General features: G+C 55.8%; 2 protein-coding genes across 2 annotated transcripts in view; one reads left to right on the top strand and one right to left on the bottom strand.

Moving 5' to 3' along the window:
* BOP1 (block of proliferation 1) overlaps nt 1–8,993 on the bottom strand; it is a 30,865-nt gene extending 21,872 nt beyond the window's left edge. The window contains exons 1-2 of the mRNA XM_025395315.1: nt 8,833–8,993; nt 6,391–6,600 (exon numbers count right to left, since the gene is read on the bottom strand). Of these exons, the coding sequence (XP_025251100.1) occupies nt 6,391–6,600; nt 8,833–8,931 (309 nt within the window). The 5' untranslated portion in view covers nt 8,932–8,993. The remainder of the gene's footprint in view (nt 1–6,390; nt 6,601–8,832) is intronic.
* A 135-nt stretch (nt 8,994–9,128) lies between these two features.
* The window catches only part of HSF1 (heat shock transcription factor 1), a 28,985-nt gene continuing 18,889 nt past the window's right edge, over nt 9,129–19,224 (top strand). The window contains exon 1 of the mRNA XM_025393622.1: nt 9,129–9,453. Within this exon, the coding sequence (XP_025249407.1) occupies nt 9,337–9,453 (117 nt within the window). The 5' untranslated portion in view covers nt 9,129–9,336. The remainder of the gene's footprint in view (nt 9,454–19,224) is intronic.

A 19,224-nucleotide genomic window follows, 5' to 3' on the forward strand; every position in this document is an offset into this window, starting at 1 on the left:
TTTTTTTGAGACGGAGTCTGGCTCTGTCGCCCGGGCTGGAGTGCAGTGGCCGGATCTCAGCTCACTGCAAGCTCCGCCTCCCGGGTTTACGCCATTCTCCGGCCTCAGCCTCCCGAGTAGCTGGGACTACAGGCGCCCGCCACCTCGCGCGGCTAGTTTTTTGTATTTCTTAATAGAGACGGGGTTTCACCGTGTTAGCCAGGATGGTCTCGATCTCCCAACCTCGTGATCCGCCCGTCTCGGCCTCCCAAAGTGCTGGGATTACAGGCTTGAGCCACCGCGCCCGGCCGCCTCATTCTTAATGAAAGAAAAACATCACTAAACAAGAGGAAAAGATGAAGAAGCAACATCATGAAGGATGCTGGCGGCGGGAAAGCAGCTGAGGGGCGGCGGCAGGAGGACGTGGCATCACCGCCTCACGGAGGGACGCTCCAAGCACGTTCAAAATTAAATGCATTGACAGCTGGGCGCGGCGGCTCACCCTGTCATCCCAGCACTTCGGGAGGCCACAGCAGGTGGATCACTTGAGGTCAGGAGTTCGAGACCAGCTAAGCCAACATGGTGAAACCCTGTCTCTCCTAAAAATACAAACATTAGGCCGGGCGCGGTGGCCCACACCTGTAACCCCAGCACTTTGGGAGGCCAAGGTGGGCGGATCACGAGGTCAGGAGATCGAGACCATCCTGGCTAACCCGGTGAAACCCCGTCTCTATTAAAAATGCAAAAAATTAGCCGGGCGAGGCGGCGGGCGCCTGTAGTCCCAGCTACTCGGGAGGCTGAGACAGGAGAATGGCGGGAACCCGGGGGGCGGAGCTTGCAGTGAGCCAAGATCGTGCCACCGCACTCCAGCCTGGGTGACACAGCGAGACTCCCGTCTCAAAAAACAAACAAAAAATACAAACATTAGCCGGGCATGGTGACAGCTGCCTGTAATCCCTGCATTTTTTTTTTTTTTTTGAGACGGAGTCTGGCTCTGTCGCCCAGGCTGGAGTGCAGTGACGCGATCTCAGCTCACTGCAAGCCCCGCCTCCCAGGTTCACGCCATTCTCCTGCCTCAGCCTCCCGAGTAGCTGGGACTACAGGCGCCCGCCACCTCGCCCGGCTAATTTTTTTTTTTTTGTATTTTGGTAGAGACGGGGTTTCACCGTGTTAGCCAGGATGGTCTTGATCTCCTGAACTCGTGATCCGCCCATCTCGGCCTCCCAAAGTGCTGGGATTACAGGCTTGAGCCACCGCGCCCGGCCAATCCCTGCCTCTCTAGAAGCTGAGGCAGGAGAATGGTGTGAACCTGAGAGGCGGAGCTTGCAGTGAGCCGGGATCGCACCACTGCACTCCAGCCTGGGCAACAGAGTGAGACTCTGTCTCCAAAAAAAAAAAACAAAACTAGCCAGGCATGGTGGCGGGAGCCTGTAGTCCAGCTACTAGGGAGGCTGAGGCAGGAGGATCCCTTGAGCCCAGGAAGTTGAGGTTTTGGTGAGCCAAGATCGTACCACTGCCCTCCAGCCTGAGTGACAGAGTGAGACCCTGTCTCAAAAAAAAAAAAAAAAGAAAGCATTTAGCCTTTGACCTAGAAATTCTCTTGGAATTTATCCCAAGAATGGTGTGCACATGTGAGAAACAGCACGTTATTGTCAGGTCAACTGTAAGAGCAGAAGCCTGCAACTGCCCACCCATTGGAGCTGGTGAGGCCGAGCTGCCAGCCACTCTGCGGGCACCAAGCACTGTACATAGCAGAGCCACGGCCTCCCAGACAGAACCATCCTGAGACAGTGCACGGCTGCCCTTTCTCTTAGGAAACCACCATTCAAAACCTGTGCGAGCCGGGATGTGTCTAGAACATTCTGGAAAGAGACTTCAGCCCTGGAAACAGCAGCTGCCTGCATGCAGCAACAGGAGCCAGGAGGGAAGCGTGCGAGACTCATCCCTGGCATGCCCCTTAGGATCACCTGAGCATCCACAAGGGCCCTACAATGCCAAGTGCGCCTGCTCCATGAACACTGTGTAATTGCACAGCCCTTCACAAGAAGGCAGGCTCGTGGGCATGTCAACGCTAAAGGCCTGAGGGCAGAAAACCAGAGGGAAGCCTGTGGCCTGGCACTGAAGCCAGACGCACGCCCACCCTTGGTCCACCCAGACCAGGTCTCCACAGGGGCTGCCAGCAGCTGACCCCCAGCAGTCACCGGGTTCCCTGCTACAAGGGCCTCCCACCGTGGGGTGCTCCGCAGGGTGCCCCTGGCCTGTCTAGGTTGGCATGGGGCACACACACTTGGAATCAGATTTATGAAAGAGGCTCTCTGAAGGTGACCCATCAGCCACATTGCTGCCAGGATGGCAGAGACAAAGCCCCAGCTCCCTCCCATGCCAGTCACATATCCCCTTCCTCACAGCACCATCTAGGCCAGGTATATCCACTGAAGGCTGGGTGGCCTGGGGAGTGAGGCCCTCGCCCGGCCTGACTTCATGTGTCCCTGAGGTGTCCGTGACATGACACACACGTGTTGCGTGATGCCCAGCCCCATCCCGCCACTGCTCTAGTCTGACGTGACGCTGCCTGAGTGTCCGTGACGTGACACACGCGTGTTGCCTGACGCCCAGCCCCATCCCGCCACTGCTCCAGTCTGACGTGACACTGCCTGAGTGTCCGTGACGTGACACACGCGTGTTGCCTGACGCCCAGCCCCATCCCGCCACTGCTCCAGTCTGACGTGACGCTGTGGCTGGGGTGTCCTTCAGACGCACGAGGCAGAGGCCACAGGGACCATGTCTTGCCAACCACTGTGGAGGAAACAGCGACAGGAGGGAGACAGGAACCGTCTGCAAGACCACACGAGTGGCCGTGGCCAGGATCACAGAATCTGGGCGCGCCCACGGCAGAGCAAGGACACTTAGCAGCAGTGCAGGAGAAGCTGCTATGTCACTGTGGTGTATATTCCCAGGACCAAGGGGCACTGACTCTAGAAGCCACTCAATGGAAGGGTTCTTGGGTTGAGGACCCACAACCACTGGCAGGGGCATCAGGGGAGGGGCATTGGGGGCAGACTCCTCCAGATGGCTGCGGCAGGCGAGCGTGGCTGGCAGAGCCCCTGGTGGCCCGGCCCCGTGGACCCACAACATGAGTGGGAGGTGGTGGGTTACAGGCGTCAGGAGCCCTGGACTGCTTCAGGATGACAGAGAAACACGCCTAACCTGAGGCCAACAACTGGGCATGACGGGGCCATCCTGGCGGCACCCTGGGAGGCCTCACGTAGCCACACTCACGGCCAAGAGAACACGCAGGAAGCAGCACCGGGCTGCCAGCTGCGTTTCCACCTGCAGGGGGGCACGATGGGAAAGGACTCCCACCATTCAAGAGGGGCACAGACAGGAGGCAGGAGGGAGCAGTCGCTCAGCAGGCCGAGGTGCCTAGGTGGCTTCTGATGAATGGGTGGGAAAACGGGGGAAAAGGGAGGGGTTCCCACTAAGAAGCCTGGAATAATTTAAACTCAGTCATGAGGATCACACTTTAGAACTGAAAACACCCCAACAGGGCCCAATGTGCCCCTCAGCTAAAGCACAGGACGCGCAGGCAGACGCATGGGCGCCACAGCAGGGCAGGGCCTCGGCCCCTCAGCTAAAGCACAGGACACATGGCAGAGGCATGCACACCACAACAGGGCAGGGCCTCGGGCAGGGCCTTGGGCCAGCCAGGAGCCAGTGGTGTGGGGAACTCTGAAGAACGCCCCACCAGCCTGGCCGGACTTGCCGCCTCAGGCCCTGCTGGATGACGGAGCACACAGACCACAGACAGCGTTGCTTTGGAAAACACCCTGCGTGGGGCAGCCAGTTATGTGGTCACAGAAACCTGAGCAGGGCAATGGGCAGGGCAAGCACGCACTTGGCAGTGCAGAGGACCTAGAGCTCCGGGGGCCAGGAGACAAGCAGTGAGAAGAGAAGATGGCGCCTCCCCGGACTCCGCAGGACCTCTAATACCTTTCAGGTACTTGGATATGTTATTATGTGAAAAAATTTTTTTGGTTTTTGAGACAGAGTCACGCTCTGTCACCCAGGCTGGAGTGCAGTGGCGCGATCTCAGCTCACTGCAACCTCTGCCTCCTGGGTTCAAGTGATTCTAATGCCTCAGCCTCCCGAGTAGCTGGGATTACAGGCACGTGCCACCACATCTAGCTAATTTTTGTATTTTTAGTAGAGACAGGGTTTCACCATGTTGGCCAGGCTGGTCTTCAACTCCTGACCTCAGGTGATCCATCCACCTTGTCCTCCCAAAGTGCTGGGATTACAGGCGTGAGCCACCACACCCGGCTGAAAGAATTTAATAAGAAAATCGTTAACATGGCCAGGCGCGGTGGCTCACGCCTGTAATCCCAACACTTTGGGAGGCCGAGACGGGTGGATCACAAGGTCAGGAGATCGAGACTATCCCGGCTAACATGGTGAAACCCTGTCTCTACTAAAAAATACAAAAAACTAGCCAGGCGAGGTGGCGGGCGCCTGTAGTCCCAGCTACTCAGGAGGCTGAGGCCGGAGAATGGTGTAAACTCGGGAGGCGGAGCTTGCAGTGAGCTGAGATCCGGCCACTGCACTCCAGCCTGGGCGACAGAGCAAGACTCCGTCTCAATAAAAAAAAAAAAAAAAAAAGAAAATCGTTAACATGTAAACGTGTAAATCCTTAATTTAAAAAGGGACAGAAGCCCTGAAAGACATACCTCAGAGCACTAACTGTGCTCACTGGTTAGGAGTGAGGGCCTTGAGTGGGAGCTTCCACCCTACTGAACGGTGCTGCTGCAATATCTAAATTATTTTCCAGGATATTGTATCTTATAATTTATTTTGAAACAGGGTCTTGTTTGTTGCCCAGGCTGGAGTGCAGTGACTCTATCATATAGCTCACTGCAGCCTGGATTCCTGGGCTCAGGCGATCCTCCCACTTTGGCCTCTCGAGCTGCTGGGATTGCAGGTATGAGCCACTGTGCCTGGCCCAGTATTGTGTCATTTTAAAAACTCAAGAAGGGGTAACATAGTTGTCTGTAATCTTACAAACCACTGTCAACAGAGCACATCATTTTCTCTCTATGTTAGTGTTACAATTAAACCCTGAATCAAGTGTGATTTTGAATCTTTTCTTCCTAGTAAACAAGCCAGCCCAACACAGCCAGCACACAATGAACAAGCCACGGCTCTTCGGTTTCTCCCACGGGAGCCTCTGCCAAGGCCATAACTTCCAGAACACCAAAACTACTGGGAGAGGAAATCCTTGCAAATAATTTCCAGAATGTTTAGAATAACAAATCCTGGGCCAGGTGCAATGGTTCACAGCTATAATCCCAGCACTTTGGGAGGCCGAGGCAGGCAGATCACTTGAGGTCAGGAGTTCAAGACCAGCCTGGCCAACATGGCAAAACCCCGTCTCTACTACACATACAAAAAAAATCAGCCGAGCGTGGTGGCAGGCGCCTGTAATCCCAGCTACTCGGGAGGCTGAGACAGGAGACTTGTTTGAACCCAGGAGGCAGAAGATGCAGTGAGCCAAGATCACCCCACTGCACTCCAGCCTGGGCGACAAGAACGAGACTCCGTCTAGGGAAAAAAAAAAAAAAAAAAAAGGCACGGCATGGTGGCTCACCTGAGGTCAGGAGATCGAGACCAGCCTGGCCAACGTGGCAAAACCCTGTCTCTACTAAAAATACAAAATTAGCCGGGTGTGGTGGCGTATGCCTGTCATCCCAGCTACTAGAGAGGCTGAGGCAGGAGAATTGCTTGAACCCAGGGGATGGAGGCTGCGGTGAGCCAAGATCACGCCACTGCACTCCAGCCTGGGCGACAGAGCGAGACTCTGTCTCAAAAAAATAAGTAAAAACTAACAAATGCTGTGTTTTAGTTAAATTACGCTTTTCTCCTGTTGTTCTCAGTAAGAGTAGGGTGCACTCTCCCCACCACAGCTGCAACAAGTACAATGTCAAACTCTCCACCCACGGGCTGCTCAGGCCCCTGAAGCCCTGTGGGGTCAGGCCCAGGAGAGTTCCATTGGGGCCCCCATGCCGCCTGCTTGAGCCCTGCCACACTGCTCAGCTCCCTCCTCGGCTGGGTCCTGCCACTGGATCCCAGGCAGCAAAATCCCCGCCTCAAGGAAACCCAGCCTGTTGCCAGGAGGGTTGCCCAAGCATCATCTGAGGGCCTAGGCATGTGGATTTTCAGAGTTCCTGGGAACGGCACACAACTGGGGATGGAAACCAGCGTCCTAGAGCCCAAGTGTGCCCCAGCTGCAGCGAAGGAGGGACACGGGCCTTGGGGTTCTGAGGGACCGTGGAGAAGGCAGTGTGGTGGCAGCCTCAGAAAGCCCAAGGCCACCTGCACATAGGGGTGAGCCCTCAAGGGGGCTCCTCGTTCACCCACCTGCACCTGCTCCTCAGTGGTCTTCTCCATTCCACTGTGGCCCTCGTCACTGAGGGCTCCGTCCTCTCCCTCCTCGTTGCCTTCGTCATCATCCTCACTGCTGTCACTGCCGGAATCGTCCAGGCCTGAGAACACACTCTCCTCGCTGTCGGAGACGCCAGAATCGCTGCCGGTGCTGTGGCTGAGCGGAGAGGTGCAGAGGAGAGGAGGCTGCAAGGAAACACTGGGTTGGTGACAACTGCCCCTCCAGGCATGGGGCGCTGAACACTGCACGAAGAGCTGCCTCTCACCCCTCCAGGCACCCACCAGCAGCTCCATGCAGCCTCCAGGACCACATCCCTCTAGTCACAAACTTCCACCAAAACCATCCACCCAACCTGAGCCTTCCTCATCTTCTACCTCCACTGATAAGACAGACTCTTGCCTTTGGCATCGACATTTTAATTCCTAGCACCTCACGGGGAAGGGGCTTTTCAAGGACAACCTCCTCCTCTTGGAGCTCAGCTCTCAGCACAGAACTCACACTGCTCTCTACCGCCCACTGCCGCTCCAGAGGCCCTGTGGGGTCAGGCTGGGCTGGACTCCACCGGTTCCCTCACACAGCCTGCCTAAGCCCTCTCCACACCTCACCCTGGCATCCAAGGCCCCAGAGTCATGAGGTCACTAGAAAAGGGGCTGGGGGCTGGAAGAGAACCGGGGTCCCCGAAGGGCTTTTACCACCTGCAGCAGAAGCCTCCTCATTTAACCAGATTGGGACCAACCATTGATCAGCAAAATGAAAGGATTGGCTGACGAGTCACAGGAATGACAGACTCCAATTGCAACCACACACCAACCCACCCACTCCTCTCTCTGAGCAGAGCCCTGCTGGCTGCGTGACACCAGCACACACAGTGTTTGGGTCCTTCACTGGCCTTAAAAAGTGGAACAAGAACTTAGACTCAGGAAGCAGCTGAAGGCCAGGGACAGTAGCTCATGCCTATAATCCCAACACTTTGGGAGGCCGAGGGGGGTGGATCACCTGAGGTCAGGAGTTCAAGACCAGCCTGGCCAACATGGTGAAACCATCTCTACTAAAAATACAAAAATTAGCTGGTGGTGGCAGGCACCTGTAATCCCAGCTACTCAGGAGGCTGAGGTACCCGGGAGATGGAAGCTGCAGTGAGCTGAGATTGTGCCACTGCACTCCAGTCTGAGCAACAGAGCAAGGCTCTATCTCAAAAAAAAAAAAAAGAAAGAAAAGAAAAGAAAATGGAGGCCGGGCGCGGTGGCTCAAGCCTGTAATCCCAGCACTTTGGGAGGCCGAGACGGGCGGATCACGAGGTCAGGAGATCGAGACCATCCTGGCTAACAGGGTGAAACCCCGTCTCTATTAAGAAATACAAAAAACTAGCCGGGCGAGGTGGCGGGCGCCTGTAGTCCCAGCTACTTGGGAGGCTGAGGCCGGAGAATGGCGTGAACCCGGGAGGCGGAGCTAGCAGTGAGCTGAGATCCGGCCACTGCACTCCAGCCTGGGCGACAGAGCGAGACTCCGTCTCAAAAAAAAAAAAAAAAAAAAAAGAAAATGGAAGCAGTTGAATGTAGAATTCTAGATTTTACTGCTTTCCTAATAGTTTACAAGTCTCACTTAAGGTACAACCTGGATGTATTAGCTATCGCATACTGAGTGTTCACACAATGCCTCTCTCACACAGTCATGATGTGTCTTGGTACTCAGTCAGCTACACAATCACAATAACTAGTGGAAATGGCATGCATGGCCTGGGCACAAACAACTGGCTCCTGAGGACCATTTAACTCAAGGGTGCAAGCAGCAGAACCTGGCGCCTAGAGCGGCCTGCGGGCCGTTCAGCCCATGGGAACCAGGATTAGTTGAGTTCGCTTCACAAAGCAATGGGGCAGTTTCAACAACCCAGCGCGGCCGAGGGGGCTGTGAGAGGCTGGCTGTCCATTCCCTCCACCACCCAATTTGACGATCCCCACAACCAAGACGGGGCTGAGCTGGCAGAGGGCAACAGTGAGTTCTGATACAGCAAACGCAGCAGACTCTGGTTCTATTCAGGTTTTCTTATTCTCACGTCTATCCCATGAGCATAAAAACGCGATTAACTAGCGTATAAGTAGGTTAAGCATTTACTGGGGGCGCAAGCCGAGCCCTTTTACTGGCAGGACGCACAAATGGAACGGCCGGAGAGGCTGCTGCAAGGGGCGCTTATCCCCACTCCCTGCACCCCCGTTTCTTTGATTCCCGTACGCCGTCCTTCACCCTGCAGTCTGCTCTGCCTAAGACCCCCCGATAGAGGAGCTGCGCCCACGCCCAAGGCCGATTCACTGGGCACGGGCGCCCAGGTGACAGCAGCCGGGCCCACCCGCCCCAGCGCGGCCACGTGCCCGCTGGGCCTTCTAGGGACGCGCCTCGCCGCCCCGCATTGCCGCAGTCACCTCTGGCTCGGGCTCAGGCTCCAGTTCGGGCTCCGATCGCCGCTTCTCCGGCCGCACGCTTGGCGCCGCCGTGCGCCCCGCGCCCCGCGAACCCGCCATGTCCCGCCGCGCGCCGGCCGCGACCCGAACAGCCACTTCCGGCAGCGACACGGCCGCGTGCGCAGGAGGACTCGCCCCGCCCAGCCCGGCCCCGATTGGCGGGCGGGGGGGGGGGGGGCGGGACCAACACGCGCAGGCGCGCGGCGGGGCCGGGGGCCGGGGCGGGGTCGGGGCCTGCGTGCTCGCGCCGGGGGGGGGACGCGAGAGGGCGGCAGCGGCGGCGGCGGCGGCGGCAGCGGCGGGAGCGCGCCCGTTGCAAGATGGCGGCGGCCATGCTGGGCCTTGGGGCTGTGTGTGCGCAGCGGGCGGCGGCTCGGCCCGGACGGCTGGCGCGGCAACGGCGTTAGCCCGGCCCTCGGCCCCTCTTCGCGGCCGCTCCCTCCGCCTATTCCCGCCTTGCCCGAGATGGATCTGCCCGTGGGCCCCGGTGCGGCGGGGCCCAGCAACGTCCCGGCCTTCCTGACCAAGCTGTGGACCCTCGTGAGCGACCCGGACACCGACGCGCTCATCTGCTGGAGCCCGGTGAGGGCAGCGCGCGGGCGCGGGGCCCGTGGGGACCGGGAGGGAGCAGGGCCGCGGTGGACGGCGCGGGAGGGCTGCGGGGAGGGGCCCTGCCACACCTCGGCTTACGCGCGGGGAGCCTGCCCTGCCCCCGCCAGGAAGGGCGGCGGGTCCCGAGCCTGCCCAAACGCAGAGCCTTAAGTTGGGAAAGCGGCTGCGAGACTCACACCCGATTGAACCGCTGCCCCAGCGAAGTTTCCCTGGGATGGGAGAATGGGGCGTCCCTTGCATCGGGCTTCTGCTAACTGTTGGGCGGTTGCGGAAGTGTCCGCGCTTAGGGCAAGCACCCGGCTTCGCCAGCGGACGCTGTGCTCCAGAGGACATCGGCGTCCCCGGGGGACGGCCTACGGGGTGCTGGGTCGGCAACTATTCGGAGAAAGTCAGGACTTGGCACATGAAGCGGAGGGCGTCGCTGTAGTGGAAAAGGAAAGGCAGTGGAAACAGAAAGTAAGACGTCATGAAGCTTCAGGTTGATCTCAAGCCCGTTTCCGAATCCCAAATCTGGGTTTCCCAGGAGGAGTTTTGTTTTTCATTCCTTGTGGGGCGTCTTTACTCGTGTCTCTGTCTTCAGTTGCCTGGCAGCAGGCTTGTTTACACGGTCCGACCCTGCAAGACCGGACAACTCTGGTTTGCAGAAGTAAATCAGTGATTGTCTGGAGTTGGAGATCAGAATCTGCTGTTCACATCCCGGCTGTGACGTCGTGTCCGGTGAGGGGCAGAGCCACAGCCTGTGGCTGGCAAGTGATGGCCTAAAGAAAGGCCACACTGGCCGAGCAGGGTGACTCTTTGCTGTGAAAGCTGCACTTTGGGAGGTGGCGGCGGGTAGATCACTTGAGGCCAGGAGTTCGAGACCAGCCAAGACAATATGGCAAAACCCCGACTCTACTAAAAATACAAAAAATTAGCCGGGCGTGGTGGTGCTTGCCTGTGGTCCTAGCTACTTGGGAGGCTGAGATAGGAGGATCCCCTGAACCTGGGAGGCAGAGGTTGCACTGAACCGAGATTCCACCACTGCACTCCAGCCTGGCAAAGAATGAGACCCTGTCTTAAGAAAAAAAAGATCACTGATCACTGTCTTAAGAAAAAAAAAGGCCACTGATCACTGGGAGCTTTTGGAGAGACCGTGACAGGCGGGATGCCACCAAGCATGTGTGGCCTCCCAGGAGCTAAGACCCCAGAATTCCTCAGGCTCTGCTGAGGGCCTCCCATTTGCACAGCCTCTTTCTGCTGTTAGGAATGAAGAAAAGTCTGAACTGAAGCTGCCCCAGGCAGGAGGCCAGTCCTCTGCTTCTCGGGTTTACTGAGGCCCTGCTTTACCTACAGAGTGTTTGGGAATAAAGAGAGGACTGGAAATCTTTGCTCTTTTCAGAAACACTTTGTATTTGTCCTGCTGACACCTCTGTGTCGGCCTTCCCATCCCCAAGTCCCATTACGGCGCAGTGCGCCTTCCTGCAGGCTGACTTCATTTCACCATCTCTTCATTCTAGACCTTGGCATTTTTGTGCAAAGGAAGTATTCCCATGTTTCTGTTTTCTTTTATCCGTCTTTCGTTTTCTTTCTTTTTTTTTTTTTTTTTTTGAGACGGAGTCTTGCTCTGTCGCCCAGGCTGGAGTGCAGTGGCCGGATCTCTGCTCACTGCAAGCTCCACCTCCCGGGTTTACGCCATTCTCCTGCCTCAGCCTCCTGAGTAGCTGGGACTACAGGCGCCCGCCACCTCGCCCGGCTAAGTTTTCGTATTTTTTAGTAGAGACGGGGTTTCACCGTGTCAGCCAGGATGGTCTCGATATCCTGACCTCGTGATCCGCCCATCTCGGCCTCCCAAAGTGCTGGGATTACAGGCTTGAGCCACCGCGCCCGGCCTTTCTTTTTTTTTTTTTTTTTTTTTTTTTTGAGATGGCTTCTCGCTCTGTCGCCCAGGTTGGAGTGCAGTGGTGCGATCTTGTCTCACTACGACCTCCACCTCCCAGGTTCAAGCAATTCTCCTGCCTCAGCCTCCCGAGTAGCCAGGACTACAGATGCATGCCACCACACCTGGCTGATTGTTGTATTTTTAGTAGAGACGGGGTTTCACCATATCAGCCAGCCTGGTCTGGAACTCCTGACCTGAAGTTATCCACCTGCCTTGGCCTCCCTAAGTGCTGGGATTACAGGTGTGAGCCACTGCACCCAGCCCTTCCTTCTTTTTCTTATTCCCCTTAACCCTCAGAAGTACTCTCTTGCCCCATTGGGGGAGGGGCATCTGAGATTATCTGGGATATTCTAAGCTTAATCCTACTAGCATGATCTGTCCTGTCCCATAATCTGCTTGCTGTTTCTGCTTAAAAGATTATGAGGCATGTGGGTTAGGTCCCAGTGTACTCTTTTTTGAGACTGAGGCATGTTCTGGGCAGGGCTTTTGAGCAAGGGAGGCAGATTTGATGAGGCCTGTGGCCAGCCTCCACTCTCCTCACAGGTGCACCACCTGTGGGCCTGTTCTCCCTGGGGAGGGATGGGGAGCCGAGTGGAATGTCAGTGTTTGGTTCCACCTGGTCAGTATAAAGTGGCAATGGTTGGTGCAGGATGTAGCAGTGGGGGCGAGCATGGCAATGAGATAGAAACACTGACTTCAAACTGGAAGGAAGCCCTTCTCCAGACTGTGCAGGGAGCTGCAGAGCTTTCTGGCGCTGGCTGCGTGGCCTGGAGAAAGGAGGTGATCGTCCCATCCTGTGGCTTTGAGAGCACTCACACAAGCCCTGAGGACTCCATGTCGGCAGAGTCCCAACAGGGGACCCTCCCACAAATCTACTGCCCAGGCCCAGCTGGCTCTCGGAGGCCTTGAGAAGGCCCTGGTGCTCTTGCTCTCTGCTGCCTTCTCTGGGACAGTCTCCTGGCTCAAAGTCTTACCACCATTCTGCCAAGAAAAACCCTCCCTGTTTCACACAAGAAGATGAGGCAGAATCACAGGCATGGTGACTAATTCTCCAGGCTGAATAACTTGGGGGAGACTGAGGCCCAGAAACTGGCCAGTGACTTTACTGAGCCTGGCCAGGAATGGGACCAGCTCTGGACAACCATTGCACTTCCCCTCCCTGGCCTGAGATCGGGACTCCCACTGCAGCCACTGGAGGCAGAATGCCGGGTCACTGTCCAGGAGAGCCCATTTGGTGGGGACTATGGCCCCATCCCTGTGGTGTTCGATTTCCCACCCCCCAGACCCTCATTCCCATGAGCACCCCACCCACACAGGCAGAGGCCTTGAGGGGACCCAGCAAGTCGTGGAGGACAGCACAGCCCCATCTGCCTTGGAGAGGAAACGTGTCAGCCACAAGGTTATGATCCCGGGAGATCTACATAGGAGCATGGGCATGGACGTGGGTGGTCCTCCCTCAGCCAGCTTTTTAACAGCTTATCCCAAAGGTGTACCTGGATCCAGTACCACTGAGACCCAAAGACGGGGTTGGGGGACTGAATACCTGGACTGACAGGCAGCTCCATAGAACTGAGACCCGTGAGACCAGGGACCCGCAGCCTCCCTGCCCCGTGCCCTGGTGCCAGCCCTCAGCCCAGCTTCCTCCTCTGCATGCAGCAGCTCCTCTGTCCACCAGCGGAGGCTCTTCTAGGGCCTTGCTGGGTGCAGCTGACTCAGGAGGGCAGCAGCCTCTTCAGAGAATTTGACAGCATGGAGACCCAAACAAAAGCAGAAAGTGAGGCCTCAGAACTGGGTTCACCGTCATCTCAGTTTTTTACAAGCTATGATTTTGTCCCACCTTTAGTAACAAAATAAGGAAGTATGAAAAGTAATCTTGACATCTGAGATGGTGAGATTACGGATTTTTTTTTTTTTTTGAGATGGAGTTGCCCAGGCTGGAGTACAATGACACGATCTCGGCTCACTTTAACCTCTGTCTCCGGGGTTCAAGTGATTCTCCTGCTTCAGCCTCCTGATTATGGGATTACAGGCACCCACCACGACACCCGACTAATTTTTTTTGTATTTTTAGTAGAGACAGGGTTTCACCATGTTTGTCAGGCTGGGCTAGTACTCCTGACCTCGTGATCCGCCTGCCTCAGCCTCTCAAAGTGCTGGGATTACAGATGTGAGCCACTGTACCCAGCCCAGATAATTTTTATAGTTATATTTTTCTAAAATACTTTTTTAAAAAAATGAACATATACTTCATTTTTTTGTTGTTGTTGAGTTTTTGTTTTGTTTTGTTTTTTTGAGACAGAGTCTCACTCTGTCACCGAGGCCACACCCGGCTAATTTTTGTATTTTTTCGTAGAGATAGGGTTTCGCCATATTGGACAGGCTGGTCTCGAACTCCTGACCTAGTGATCCACCCACCTCAGCCTCCCAAAGTGCTGGGATTACAGGCATGAGCCACCACGCCCGGCTAAAAAAGTGAACATATATTTCATAAGCGAGAGCAGAAAATGTTTTCAAACCTGATCATATTCTAAAAAGAGACCAGCCCAGCCCTACGTCCCCCTGCCCTGCAGGGCTAACTGTGGCTGCCCTGGGCAGCTGTGGACTCCAGGCTGAGGCCTGAGAACAAGGCACAGCCACACAACCTGTGCTAGACAAATGCTAGAATGATGGTCATGCAGGTTAGAATGAACCCAGGTAGATAGAGGCCTCAGGATCAGGGTGAGACCAGAGGGGGAACCTGGGGGGCACCTGGGTGCAAAATTTAAGGAAGCACTTTTTTTTTTTTTTTTTTCCTTAAGCCACGATCTTGCTCTGTTGCCCAGGCTGGAGTGCAGGGCTATGATTGCAGCTCACTGCAGCCTCTGCCTCCCAGGCTCAAGTAATCCAGTCACCTCAGCTGAGTCACTGGGGCTACAGGCTCGCACCACCAGACCTGGCTTTTTTTTTTTTTTTTTTTTTAAGGTTTTAGTAGAGACAGGGTCTCACAGGGTCTCACCGTATTGCCCGAGCTAGTCTGGAACTTACGGGCTCAAGCCGTCCTCCCACCTCAGCCTCCCAAAGTGCTGGGATTACGGGCCTGAGCCACGGCGCCTGGCCCTGAGGCATTCGTTTTAAGACCCACCCTGCATTTGGATGGCACTGAGAGTCGGGGCCTCCTTAGACGTGGGCTCCTGCATGCTTCACTGTCTTCACCTGGCCCCAGCCTCATGGGTGCAGCTCCCTTCTCTTTGGCAGCAGGAAGGACTCTAGAAGGATGTGCTGAGACCCTGGGGCTCCCTGAGACTGAGTGAGCCGGAGGTCACCAAGGCCCTCGGCCTATCCCGGGGGAGAGGTCCATTGAAAGCCAGTGGTCAGATGGCCGCTGTGGAGGGTCTCTGGGTGGACAGTTGGGAGCAGAGTGGTCCCTGCAGTGAGGCCAGGGGCAGGGTATCTACTCATAAGCACATGAGGAGTTACAGAAGCAGAGCCGACCTGGCCACACCCAGTAACTCAGACCCTGGCCACAGATGGTGTCTGGAGCTCCCACGGCAGGCAGGGCCACCCCTGCTTCTGTGGTTCTGAGAGCCGCCAAGACCTAGCAGGCCCACTGGCCCCACCCTGGATGATCTGGCATTTGGCCCAAGATGCTGGAGGACCCACAGCAGCAGCTGTGAGGAGTGCTGCAGGGTCTGGAGGGCCTGATGTGTGCCCGGATCAGAGCACCTCCCGGTGTGGCCATAAGAAGGCACACAGCTGGAGCCAGGCACGGTGGCTCACGCCTGTAATCCCAGCACTTTGGGAGGCTGAGGTGGGCAGATCACGAGGTCAAGAGATTGAGACCATCCTGGCTAACACGGTGAAACCCCGTCTCTACTAAAAAATACAAAAAATTAGCCGGGCGTGGTGGCGGGCGCCTGTAGTCCCAGCTACTCAGGAGGCTGAGGCAGAAGAATGGCGCGAACCCGGGAGGCAGAGCTTGCAGTGAACTGAGATCGCGCCACTGCACTCCAGCCTGGGCAACAGAGCAAGACTCCGTCTCTTAAAAAAAAAAAAAAAAAAAGCACACATCTGTCCTCATAAAGCTTCTGTGCATAGCACGAGGTTAAGCCTCCTTGCTCTTTGTCATGTTCCATCTGTAGCTATTCAGGTAGATGGCATAATTTCCACTTTATAGATAAGAAAACTGAGGCTCTGGATGTGAAGAAGCTTCACTAAGTAAGCGCTGAAATGTGGTGAAACCAACTCCAGAGTCCGTGCTCCCACTTACCGCCACCAGGGCACCGTGCCTTCCCAAGTTGTGCAGCAAGAGCCCACCGGTCCCATGCCCTTGGGGCTGGGCGGTGGCCCCCACCGGCCTTCTGAGTTAGACCCTGGGGAGTGAGTGGTATTTCTGGTTCATAGTCAGAATTGTAGTTTGGATTTTCCCACAAGTGTTCTCCTTCCCCTTCCATAGAGATAGANAAAAAAAAAAAAAAAAAAAAAAAAAAAAAGGCACACATCTGTCCTCATAAAGCTTCTGTGCATAGCACGAGGTTAAGCCTCCTTGCTCTTTGTCATGTTCCATCTGTAGCTATTCAGGTAGATGGCATAATTTCCACTTTATAGATAAGAAAACTGAGGCTCTGGATGTGAAGAAGCTTCACTAAGTAAGCGCTGAAATGTGGTGAAACCAACTCCAGAGTCCGTGCTCCCTCCCAGAGGGGTCCGGCTCTCACTTACCGCCCACCAGGGCACCGTGCCTTCCCAAGTTGTGCAGCAAGAGCCCACCGGTCCCATGCCCTTGGGGCTGGGCGGTGGCCCCCACCGGCCTTCTGAGTTAGACCCTGGGGAGTGAGTGGTATTTCTGGTTCATAGTCAGAATTGTAGTTTGGATTTTCCCACAAGTGTTCTCCTTCCCCTTCCATAGAGATAGACAGATACACACACACAGGCAGAGATCTATAAACGCTATAAAAGGCAGGCTCTGGCCGGGCGCGGTGACTCATACCTGTAATCCTAGCACTTTGGGAGGCCGAGGAGGGGCAGATCACATGAGGCCAGGAGTTCAAGACCAACCTGGCCAATATGGTGAAACCTCATTTCTACTAAAATTACAAAAATTAGCTGGGTGTGGTGGCACGGCCAGTAACCCCAGCGGCTTGGGAGGCCGAAGCACAGGTGGCCCAGCCAGTAACCCCAGCTGCTTGGGAGGCTGAAGCACAAGAATCATTTCAGCCCCAGAGGTGGAGGCTGCAGTGAGCCGAGATCGAGCCCCTGCACTCCAGCCTGGGTGACAGAGCAAGACCCTGTCTCAAAAAATAAATAAAAATTAGAAAGGCTCTGTGCTGTAGCCTCCCGTGTTTCCTCTACCCGGATGGTGTTGGGGGTGGGGGGTGCAGTGAGGAGGGGCCCAGGGCACAGAAGGGCTGGGCTGCAGCAGCCTCCTGCGGGGAGGGCAGATGCCTCCAGTGCCCCGTGCCCACCCCACTCCACAGGCCAGTGTTTGCTCAGTCCTTTATCGAGGGACCAGGGATGGACAGCCTGGCCCTGGAAGTCTCAGTTTTGGAGGAGTCAGCCTGTGTGCAGGGACAGCTGGAGAGCGGTCGTGGGGCTCACAGTGCCTTCCCGGAGGAAGCAAGCAGCTCCCATCGGGTATATCGAGGGCTGTGGGCTCCGGGGTCTCCTCCAGGTCTGGCAGGTGGAGGGGAGGCTGTCCAAGGAAAGGAGGTGGTCCCAGATGTCTCAAGGCATCTGGCAGCACTGGCTGCTGCTGCCTCAGCCTCCTCCCTGTGCCCCTCTGGGCCATGGTGAGCAGCGGTGACCACCACACAGGGGCAGGGCAGCCGGTGATGAGAGATGTGATGAGAGGTGAGGGCGATTGTGTTGCTCTTGGTCCTTGTGTGGTGAGAACATGCTGGAAGCTCCTCCGGAGCAGAAACAAGAAAAGCGTTAACGAGAAAGGTGCAGGCGGCTCAGATGCGGACAGAACCACACCGGGGAGCGGGGCCACAAAGTAAGCCACTTTCTCTGCACCTGCTCGCGCTTCCTACCTGCCTCACTGCTTCCATGCCCTGACCCCGGTGGTCCCTGCTCCCCACACGTGGGCTGCAGCTACTCACACATGCGTTCCCGCTACTTCTAAAGCCCACACTCCCATGACCCAGAGAGGGAGAAGCCAGCCAGCCGAGTCCAGGAGCCCAGAACACCCATCAGCAGATATAGCTTAGACTTGGCAGGAGGCTGGAACAAGAGGCTTGTGACCTGGGCTGTGCGGCCATCTTGTAGAATACGGCACTGTTCACGTTTTGGGCCAGGGAGCCCTTTGAGAAGATACTCAGAGACACAGACACTTCCTATGTAAGGTGTCCCTACAGGCAGGATCTCACACACGTTTCAGGTCCTTCACAGTGCTACGGAAAATGAGGCCACAGGCTCCGAGTTTACTGCAAGCTTCAGGGTTTGCTGACGCCTACACTTCTCAGCGTGTGGCATCTCACACCAGCCAGGGGCCTCCCATTTCCTGTGGCAGGTTTTCGTGACACCCAGTTATGACCTGGCAGGTGGAGGGGAGGCTGTCCAAGGAAAGGAGGTGCCTGTGGTCAGCAGAGGAGGAACCTTGTTCCACTGAGGCAGGAAGATGAGACTCTGGGTTCTCTGATGGGTTCACCAGCAGACCCTGTGAAATTCATAATGGCCCCTAAGGTAGGGGTTGCCTGACATGTTCAACTTGGATTTAACCCTTAAGGCATAAGAAACCACTAAACAACATTCAGACATTAGAAAACTAGGGCCAGGTGCGGTGGCTGACTCCTGTCATCCCAGCACTTTGGGAGGCCAAAGCGGGCGGATCACTTAGAGTCAGGAGTTTGAGACCGGTCTGGCCAACGTGGTGAACCCCATCTCTACTAAAAATACAAAAAAAGGTTGGGTGTGGTGACACACGCCTGTAATCCCAGCTACGTGGGAGGCTGAGGCAGGAGATACTTGAACCCGGGATATGGAGGTTGCAGTGAGCTGAGATTGCGCCACTGCACTCCATCCTGGGCCACAGAGCGAGAATCTGTCTCAAAAAAAAAAGAAAAGGAAAAAGAAAACTGGTGAAGACTGAGGTAAACCACAAGATTGTCCAGGCTTTCTGCGTGGAGGCAATTTGCAGACTTACAAGCAGAGAACCCAACAAAACCCAAACTTTGGGGAAGCTGAGGCAGCCAGAATTTGTGGGGTATGGTACCAGAAAGGAAGGAGTTATGCCCAAAAGAAAGAGCTCCGGCAGTCTGCGCATGAGCCTGCTTGCATCTTGGGCTGGATCCGATTTGCTGGTGCAAAGTGAAACCTCGTGAAGCCGGACCAAGAGCAACTTGAAGGGGAAGAGTAAGTGTAAGGGGACAGGACTCACACGGGGCCATGGTTATTTCAGTTCCCAGCAGCTGAAGTGTAGAAGCCACTTTAAATACACAGAGCAGGCCGGGCGCGGTGGCTCAAGCCTGTAATCTCAGCACTTTGGGAGGCCGAGACGGGTGGATCACGAGGTCAGGAGATCGAGACCAGCCTGGCTAAATACGGTGAAACCCCGTCTCTACTAAAAAATACAAAAAACTAGCCGGGTGAGGTGGCGGGCGCCTGTAGTCCCAACTACTCGGGAGGCTGAGGCAGGAGAATGGCGTAGACCCAGGAGGCGGAGCTTGCAGTGAGCTGAGATCCGGCCACTGCACTCCAGCCTGGGCGACAGAGCGAGACTCTGTCTCAAAAAAAAAAAATAAATAAAATAAATAAATAAATAAATAAATAAATACACAGAGCATTCCTGAGACCTTAGAGGAACCACAGCTTGAAGTGGCGCAGAATAAGCTGGAAAGGAAAGGCCA

This window comes from Theropithecus gelada, chromosome 8 (assembly GCF_003255815.1).
Source record: "Theropithecus gelada isolate Dixy chromosome 8, Tgel_1.0, whole genome shotgun sequence".
Lineage (NCBI taxonomy): Eukaryota > Metazoa > Chordata > Mammalia > Primates > Cercopithecidae > Theropithecus > Theropithecus gelada.